The 10,000-nt window shown below is 51.1% G+C and overlaps 1 protein-coding gene across 1 annotated transcript in view; it reads right to left on the minus strand.

Annotated features, from left to right (window-relative positions):
* ulk4 (unc-51 like kinase 4) overlaps positions 1 to 10,000 on the minus strand; it is a gene marked incomplete at its 5' end in the record, with an annotated part of 101,216 nt that overhangs the window by 34,197 nt on the left and 57,019 nt on the right. Inside the window, one exon of the mRNA XM_084444654.1 lies at positions 3,164 to 3,269. Coding sequence (XP_084300780.1) covers positions 3,164 to 3,269 — 106 coding nt within the window. The remainder of the gene's footprint in view (positions 1 to 3,163; positions 3,270 to 10,000) is intronic.

The raw sequence follows: 10,000 nt of genomic DNA on the forward strand, positions 1-10,000 counted from the left end.
TGGGAGCAATCTGACACACACACACACACACACACACACACACACACCCACCTATAATTCATGGAGGGCGCGTGGAGGCATGATGCAACATGAAGACAGAATACAGCTACTGACACAAACAGACAGACAGGGTTTACTCCCTCAGAGCTTCGACGGAATCTGCACTCTCTCTCTGTGTCTCTCACCCTCTCTCTCTCTCTCTCTCTCTGTCTCTCACCCTCTCTCTCTCTCTCTCTCTCTCTCTCTCTCACTCTCTCTCTCCTGCCGTCAGTCCATTTCCATAACAGTGTTAAGACTGTGCCTCCACGGCTTAGGAGCTGCTGCTATGTGTCATGCCTTAACAACCTGACTAACAAACTACTGTAGACACTTTTCCCAATACGTTTTGTGTATTTTCCTCTGCCTAACTTAATAATAGAACATTAGTGTGTATACACCCTCACACAAACAGCTCAACACATACACACGCACGCACACACACACCCCCACACACACCCACACACACACACACCCACGCTCAGACACACAATATGGTCTAGCTAGCTGATAGAGCAGCAGGCCGTCTGGAGGCAGGGAGAAGCTGTCTATGAAATGTTTCCCTGGGAACATGTAGAATGTCGAGCCTGTTTGAGAAGCTGTGAGTCACCCTGGAATCACACACACACACACACACACCAGGAGAGGACATGACAGGACAGGAGAGGACAGGAGGGGAGAGGAGAGGAGAGGAGAGGACAGGAGAGGAGGGGAGAGGACAGGACAGGAGAGGAGTGGAGAGGAGGGGATAGGAGAGGAGGGGAGGGGAGGGGAGGGGAGGGGAGGGGAGGGGAGGGGAGGGGAGAGGAGATGAGGTTGGTATGACGTAAGGTAAGTAGGGACATAGGCAGGCATGTAGATACAGTAGTAGGTACAGTAATGTACGTAGTGTAGGTAGGTACAGCATACACTGTGTCATTATGTAGGCAGGCAGGCATGCAGGCAGAGGAGGCACGTAGGTCGGTATGTAGGTAGGCCAGGTAGGCAGGTAGGTCAGGGCTCTAAGGTGCGACCATTTTACTCGCATTTGTGACTAAAAATAGTTTTGTGCGATCAGAAAAAATAATTTAGGAGCACACTGTGCGAGTACTGTTTTACTGGCATTTTGTGTCTAAAATAAATCCATGCAAATTGGATCAAACTAGAGTCAAAGTTCCGCGCACCTGTATACAAAACTACAAGTCCCACAACTTTTTAATTTAATTTTTTTATTACAAGTCCCACGACTGCAACGCGCAGAACTCTCGTGATGACGCGCGATGACAGCTCAGCTGCCCTCAGTCAAACGACTGTGCAGACGCCGAATGTCCCTGTCAGTAACGTTAACAAAAAGAAAATGAAGCCCATTCAATCGTATTTTGCCTGGCAAAGTGGAACCAAGGAGGGAGAGGAATTCGGTGAGGCCCAGGGGGAGTCGAGTCACTCAAAAATGGTTGTTTACACAAAGTTCTATTGATTAGATTAGATTCAACATTGCACCATAGCCTACCAGTAACGTACTGGATGAATGAAATGCCGTTGACATCGTAAAAAGCGATTTTTTTCTGAAATGCATGTCATAACGATCCAATGACATGTTCCTTTGCATTTACATTAAACTAATCTTTTCCACGTATTTAATACTTTTTTAATGATTATTTGCTTAGATATTGGGCTTTCTTCCCACGTTTTTTCACGGCACCGGCAGCTATGTTTCATATGACTGCCTCGGTTCACAAAGCATTGTGTGAGTTTTCATCTACCCCTCGGTTTCAAGTCGGCATCTGAAAACCCTCGTTTTGGAGGACTGTTTGAACGTCCACTAGCCCTCGATATGCTCCCTAGTCCTAGAAGCAAAATGTAGGGGTGGGGCTAAGGGCTAGGGCTAAGGGGGGGTATTGGGATTGGGCCATAGTCTTCATTAGGACCAATGCACATGATCAAGTGTGTGAGAATGGTATAGTCTTCATTAGGACCAATGCACCTGATGAAGTGTGTGGGAATAGTATAGTATTCATTAGGACCGATGCACATGATGAAGTGTGTGGGAATAGTAGGCTATAGTCTTCATTAGGACCGATGCACCTGATGAAGTGTGTGGGAATAGTATAGTAGGAGAGGATGAGAGCTCTTATGGTGAGCAGGTTATTATTGTTTATTGTTGTTGGCAGTAGGCCTAATGTGTGTGTTGCTAATAAAAATGTGTTATTTCAAAATTTTCATTGCGCTCCTAAATTTCTTTCTGTGCCTAAATTTTTTCATTTAGGAGCACATGTGCTCCTAGTGAAAAATGTTAGCTTAGAGCCGTGTAGGTACGTAGGTGGTAGTTAGGTTAGTAGATAGGCAGACATGTAGACAGAGTAGACATGTAGGTAGGTATGTAGATAAGTACAGTATGTACACAGGTATGTATGCTTTTATTAATTTTATTGTGTTTAATGTATTGCTTTTTAATTTTATATTTTTGTGTAAACTCGGCTACATTGAAAATCTCAGAGAACTAAATAAAGGTTATGAATGAATGAATGAATGAATGCATGCATGTGGGTACAGTCCAGTAGGCAGGTGTGTAGGCAGGTCAGTAGGCAGGTGTGTAGGCAGGTCAGTAGGCAGGTCAGTAGGCAGGTGTGTAGGCAGGTCAGTAGGCAGGTCAGTAGGCAGGTCAGTAGGCAGGTCAGTAGGCAGGTCAGTAGGCAGGTGTGTAGGCAGGTCAGTAGGCAGGTCAGTAGGCAGGTCAGTAGGCAGGTCAGAAGGCAGGTCAGTAGGCAGGTCAGTAGGCAGGTGTGTAGGCAGGTCAGTAGGCAGGTCAGTAGGCAGGTCAGTAGGCAGGTCAGTAGGCAGGTGTGTAGGCAGGTCAGTAGGCAGGTCAGTAGGCAGGTCAGTAGGCAGGTCAGTAGGCAGGTGTGTAGGCAGGTGTGTAGGCAGGTCAGTAGGCAGGTCAGTAGGCAGGTCAGTAGGCAGGTGTGTAGGCAGGTCAGTAGGCAGGTCAGTAGGCAGGTCAGTAGGCAGGTCAGTAGGCAGGTCAGTAGGCAGGTGTGTAGGCAGGTCAGTAGGCAGGTGTGTAGGCAGGTCAGTAGGCAGGTCAGTAGGCAGGTCAGTAGGCAGGTCAGTAGGCAGGTAGGTGGTAGTCGGTCAGTCTGTTGCGTACCCAGCTGGTATAGAGGCTGGAGGTCAGCGTCCGTCTCCTCGGTCAGGTTGGAGAGCAGAGCCATGGCGTTCTGCATGGTCCCGCCCAGGAGGTTGTCCTGGTGCTCCTGGATAAACACAAACAACAACAACATGCAGTCAACAAGACAAACACAAGAACGCAGTAAACAATCACATAGAGAAAGGTGAGGGTCGGTGTGTGTGTGGCCCTGAGCGTGAGGCTGCTGACTCTTAACCCGTGTGTCCGGTACGGACCCTCGGCGAGGGTGTGTGTGCTGTTCTGATGCCCCGGTGCGCCCAGCCTGTCCAATTACATTAAGACGACGCAGTGCAAACGAGGGGGGGTGGGGGGGTGGGGGGGTGGGGGGGGGGCGTGTGACGATGAAGGACGGGGGAAGAAAGGCGGAGTTAAAGGTCCATCTGGAAGATCTCCCTCTCTCTCCCTCCCTCAGAGCCCTCCGATATTGACCGCCCGAGGGCAGGATTCAGTCCGAGCTGCCTTGGCAACACTGCTGCTGTAGCCTCGTGTATACACACACACGCACGCACGCACACACACACACGCACACACACACACGCACGCACGCGCCTGTGATTCTCTACTTACTGGAAGTACCCGGAGCTACCTCTCTCCTGCCGCGGACAAGTAAGTTATAACAGTAATTCAACACACTACTACACCATAAATACTGCAAAACAGGCTAGATTGAGGGTGGCTGTCCCCGTCCCCACCCCCCCACCCCACCCCCCATACGAAACTACCTCGCCGTCCCAGAGTTTAGTGCCCGCGCTCCCCTGAGCGCCACATACATTACTGCCACGGCTGTTTACCGCGCTGGAAAACACTGCCAAGCTGTGATGAATCACGGTGTGATGTACGGAGCTGGGAGGGGAACACCTTTACACACACTCAGCTGGTGAGGGGGGTGGGGGGTGGGGGGGGGGGGGGAAGAGGAAGGGAGGGAGGACGGAGGACGAGAGGGCGAGAGCGATGGTGGAGGAGGAGGGAAGGAGGAAGGTTACTTTGGGACAAGGGGGGCTGATGATCCTTGGCTTCCTGTCTGTGAAGGCTGCATAATTAGCCGGCGAGCGGCGCGGGGAGTGTGTGTGTGTTTGTGTGTGTGTGTTTGTGTGTGTGTGCGTGTGAAAGAGAGAGAGAGAGAGAGAGAGACAAAGAGAGAGAGAACAGGCCAGGGAGAGTCACGGGGTGGTACGGATATGATAATAAATACAGTGAGTGAAGGCTTGTGCTGGAGTGAGGTTACACACAGGAGCACCCCCCCCCCCACACACACACACACACACACCGAAAATCAATAAGGGCCATAATCAGGGGCTGGGATAAGGGGCTGGTTAAGGGGTTTTAACAGCGAGGGAGGCGGGCGGAGAGATGAGGGAGCCTCTCCCCTGGGAGGGACAGGGGAGCAGAGAGGAGTCTCAAGGCCCAGAGACGGAGCTCCTATCTGGGCTAGGCCACCGGAGAGAGGCGGGGTTCATGGCCATGCATACATTACAACTCCTTAATGAATTCATACATGGGAAAGCAACTTTGCTTATTATGGACTGCGGCAGCCCGGCGGGTGTGAACGGGTTGTTAACGGTTTGTTAACGGGCTGTGAACGGGTTGCGAACCGGTTGTTAACGGGTTTTGAACGGGTTGTTAACAGGTTGTGAACGGGTTGTTAACTGGGTGTTAACGGGGTGTTAACGGGTTGTTAACAGGTTGTGAATGGGTTGTGAACGGGTTGTTAACAGGTTGTGAACGGGTTGTGAACGGGTTGTGAACGGGTTGTTAACTGGGTGTTAACGGGGTGTTAACGGGTTGTTAACAGGTTGTGAACGGGTTGTGAACGGGTTGTTAACTGGGTGTTAACGGGGTGTTAACGGGTTGTTAACAGGTTGTGAACGGGTTGTGAACGGGCTGTGAACGGGTTGTGAACAGGTTGTTAACAGGTTGTGAACAGGTTGTGAACGGGCCGGATTGCAGGAGGACCGGAGGCTCCGGTTCTGACGTTCAGAAACGTGACGTGGAAGAGAGCGTTTAATTCTGACACACGGCGCAGATTAAACACTTGAGACGGGAGACGTCTTCGGAAAAATATGATACGGACAGAGAGAAAGAGAGAGAGAGAGAGAGAGAGAGAGAGAGAGAGAGACAGAGAGAGAGAGAGAGAGAGAGACAGAGAGAGAGAGAGAGAGAGAGAGAGAGACAGAGAGAGAGAGAGAGAGAGAGAGAGAGAGACAGAGAGAGACTCTTCACCCCTCCCCCTCTTGCTCCCTCTCAGCCTGCGGTTCCCCAGGTTCTCTATCTGCTCTATCTGGGTAATGGGATTGCGGAGCCCGGAGTGCCGCGGTTGCGTTCTGCTCTCTCTCTGCTGCGGTTCCTCCCAGAACGCGGCGGAGTGGGGAGCCGGCGCCGGACGGTCGGCGCCAGAGGCCCAGCGCGGTGCCGTCCCGGCCAGAGTGGCCTCTGCTCTCGGACCCCCGGACCCCTCGCTGCTCCTCCACCGGACTCTGGGGAACCAGCGGCGTCGAGCGGAGCCGGGAAACATTTTTAGCTTGTTGATCGGCGAATCGCTGGACGGCAAAGGACGTGGAGGCTGGCGCGATGCCCCCTCCCACACACACACACACACTCTCTCTCTCTCACACACACACACTCACACACACACACACACACACACATTACCGGAACGCTGCAGTGCTACAATCATAACGTCCCCACTAAACGCAGATTGGGCTAGCAGCTAATTAGATACATTAATGCCCATTAATGCCACAAACCTTGTCAACATCCTGCACCTGTGGCTAGACCTATACCCCCCAAAAGACCTATACCCCCCAAAAGACCTATACCCCCCAAAAGACCTATACCCCCCAAACGACCTTTAAGCACCAAAACGTCCTCTTCCACTTGTGCACTTGTGAACTTGGCGTGGGCAGCATAAGAATCGCAGGTGCAAGACTAGTCATAGAATTTCCCCCTGCTTTTCCCAGCCCTACAACCAAACTCCACTCACTGATTGCTACTCTACCGCACTGCTTTCCCGAACCTCTCCTCGCTGACCCCTGGCCTGTCCCGGTATCTCTATCCTGAGCACGTCTGATAGAACTAACGAAGCCACATCCAATACCTCGAATGTCCCGGGGGTCCCTGAGGAGAGGTTTGAGAACCCCTGCTCTACGGTACGGCTTGTAGTCCTCTTTACCTAAAAGCAGTCCCTACCACCCCGCAGCTGGGCTGTCTGCCTGTAGAGTGTGAGCAAGCCCACGCATAGCGTGGGCTACGAGAGGCTGTTGTGCAATGCAACAATGGAGGTTTAAACGGGCCTTTGGACTCTCCCGGGGGTAATTTGGTCCCGAGATCAATATTTGTCGCACTGCAGCCTTTTGTTTTCAGGCTGTTGGTAATGAGCGCGGGGGGGAGAGGAGAAGAGTCTGCCTGATAGCAGCCCTGCTGCAGTACGGTAGGCCTCACAGGAGAGGAGAGAGGAGGGGAGAGAGGAGAGGAGAGAGGAGGGGAGAGGAGGGGAGAGAGGAGGGGAGAGAGGAGGGGAGAGGAGGGGAGAGAGGAGAGGAGAGAGGAGAGGAGAGAGGAGGGGAGAGGAGGGGAGAGAGGAGGGGAGAGAGGAGAGGAGAGAGGAGGGGAGAGGAGGGGAGAGAGGAGGGGAGAGAGGAGAGAGGAGGGGAGAGAGGAGGGGAGAGAGGAGAGGAGAGAGGAGAGGAGAGAGGAGAGGAGAGGAGAGAGGAGGGGAGAGAGGAGAGGAGAGAGGAGGGGAGAGAGGAGGGGAGAGAGGAGGGGAGAGGAGAGGAGAGAGGAGAGGAGAGAGGAGAGAGGAGGGGAGAGAGGAGGGGAGAGGAGAGGAGAGAGGAGAGGAGAGAGGAGGGGAGAGAGGAGAGGAGAGAGGAGGGGAGAGAGGAGAGAGGAGGGGAGAGAGGAGGGGATAGAGGAGAGGAGAGGAGAGAGGAGGGGAGAGAGGAGGGGATAGAGGAGGGGAGAGAGGAGAGGAGAGGAGGGGAGAGAGGAGGAGAGAGGAGGGGAGAGAGGAGGGGAGAGGAGAGGAGAGAGGAGAGGAGAGAGGAGGGGAGAGAGGAGAGGAGAGAGGAGGGGAGAGAGGAGAGAGGATGGGGAGAGGAGGAGGGGATGAGAGGAGAGAGGAGAGAGGAGAGGGGAGAGTGGAGGGTGGAGAGGAGGGGAGAGAGGAGGGGAGAGAGGGGAGAGAGGAGAGGAGGAGGAGAGAGGAGGAGAGAGGGAGGGGAGTGAGGAGGGGAGAGAGGAGGGAGAGGAGGGAGGGAGGAGAGAGAGGAGGAGAGAGGAGGGGAGAGAGGAGGAGAGAGGAGGGGAGAGAGGAGGGGAGAGAGGAGAGGAGAGAGGAGGGGAGAGGAGAGAGGAGGGGAGAGGAGAAGAGTCTGCCTGATAGCAGCCCTGCTGCAGCACGGTAGGCCTCACAGGAGAGGAGAGGAGAGAGGAGGGGAGAGAGGAGGGGAGAGGAGGGGAGAGAGGAGGGGAGAGGAGGGGAGAGAGGAGAGGAGAGAGGAGAGGAGAGGAGAGGAGAGAGGAGAGAGGAGAGAGGAGGGGAGAGAGGAGAGGAGAGAGGAGAGGAGAGGAGAGAGGAGGGGAGAGGAGAAGACTGCCTGATAGCAGCCCTGGGTCTGAGGAGCTGGGGGCTTTGCTCCTTCTCTCAAACTCCGCCGCGCACTACAAACAAACCCCCCACGCCCCGGCCACCCCTCGGCCACAGGCAACACGGCTCACCTCCCCGTTGGGTTCAGACTAGCACACGACATCATATTCACTATTTTAGGGAATATGATGTAATTGATGAAAAAAAAAAAAAAATCTGGAGGCTTTTCTCCAGAATACAGTCTAAGCAAAACGAGTGTTGAATCCGAGAGCGAGGGCAAGACCATTGGTCACTTGGACCATTAACCAATGAGAAACTGCTCTTAGTTGTCCTACATATATAAATAAAGGTTAATACACAATGAAACCATTAGGGCAACCTTGTGGTGTTACAGCTCCACTTTAAAGGAGCAGTTTGGTATTTTGACGAATTGTGCAGTGTTGAGATATTATTGCAGCAATGTTTATACTGTATGGACCGTTGAATATGCTCCTAAATAACCTTATAACCGGGCTTATGACACTAAATACCAGACTACTCCTTTAAGGCTTCCTCGTTATGACTGAGGGGATCGATGTCATTGGACGATGTGCTTCGTTGTTTACCTACTCGCCAAGTGCCGCCATTAGCCTTCGAACCATCACCGCCACGGTCTCAGGCCGACAGTTAAAGCGGTTGACGGTTCAAGCCTCTCTCCTCAATAGTCATTACCAGTAAAGCACCGACCACTCACTACCGCTCAGCTAGTCGGGCAGACTTGCTGACAGACCGACTCTTAGGGAGAGAGACAGAAATACGGGCAGAGACGTTCAAACAGGCACGGAGAGACAGACGGACGGGCAGACAGGCAGAGCTGAGTATTGACTGTGGCAGGGCGAGCGGTGAAGCCAGGGTTCTGTGGTAAGAGCAGTAACGCTCCCCTGGCTCTTCTTTAAGTATCAGACTGCTGATGTGGCCAGCCTTAATCAATGTCCCTGCCAATCACATCGGCTTCTCCTCACTGCACCCATTACTGGTCTCCATTAGGACCTCTGCTCTCTCTCTCTCTCTCTTCTCTCTCTCTCTCTCTCCTTCCTTCACAACTCTGGGGCTGAATCAATGTCACTGTGTCTGGGAAAGAGCTGAAGAGGACTTTAGAGCAGGAGAGCAGAGAATGGTTCCATGAGGCTGTGGTTCAACAAAACACAACCAAATACAACCACTATCTAATACAGTACAACCACTACCCAATACAACCACTATCTAATACAACCACTACCCAATACAACCACTACCCAATACAACCACTACCCAATACAACCACTATCCAATACAACCACTATCTAATACAACCACTATCCAATACAACCACTATCTAATACAACCACTACCCAATACAACCACTATCCAATACAACCACTATCTAATACAACCACTATCTAATACAACCACTATCTAATACAACCACTACCCAATACAACCACTATCTAATACAACCACTATCTAATACAACCACTATCCAATACAACCACTATCTAATACAACCACTATCTAATACAACCACTATCTAATACAACCACTATCTAATACAACCACTATCTAATACAACCACTATCTAATACAACCACTATCTAATACAACCACTACCCAATACAACCACTATCCAATACAGTACAACCACTACCCAATACAACCACTATCTAATACAACCACTATCTAATACAACCACTATCTAATACAACCACTATCCAATACAACCACTATCCAATACAACCACTATCCAATACAACCACTATCTAATACAACCACTATCTAATACAACCACTATCTAATACAACCACTATCCAATACAACCACTATCCAATACAACCACTACCCAATACAACCACTATCTAATACAACCACTATCTAATACAACCACTATCTAATACAACCACTATCCAATACAACCACTATCTAATACAACCACTATCCAATACAACCACTACCCAATACAACCACTATCCAATACAGTACAACCACTACCCAATACAACCACTACCCAATACAACCACTATCTAATACAACCACTATCTAATACAACCACTATCCAATACAACCACTATCTAATACAACCACTATCTAATACAACCACTATCTAATACAACCACTATCTAATACAACCACTACCCAATACAACCACTATCCAATACAGTACAACCACTACCCAATACAACCACTATCTAATACAACCA

This window comes from Borostomias antarcticus, assembly GCF_949987555.1.
Source record: "Borostomias antarcticus genome assembly, chromosome: 10".
In the NCBI taxonomy this organism is placed as follows: Eukaryota; Metazoa; Chordata; class Actinopteri; order Stomiiformes; family Stomiidae; genus Borostomias; species Borostomias antarcticus.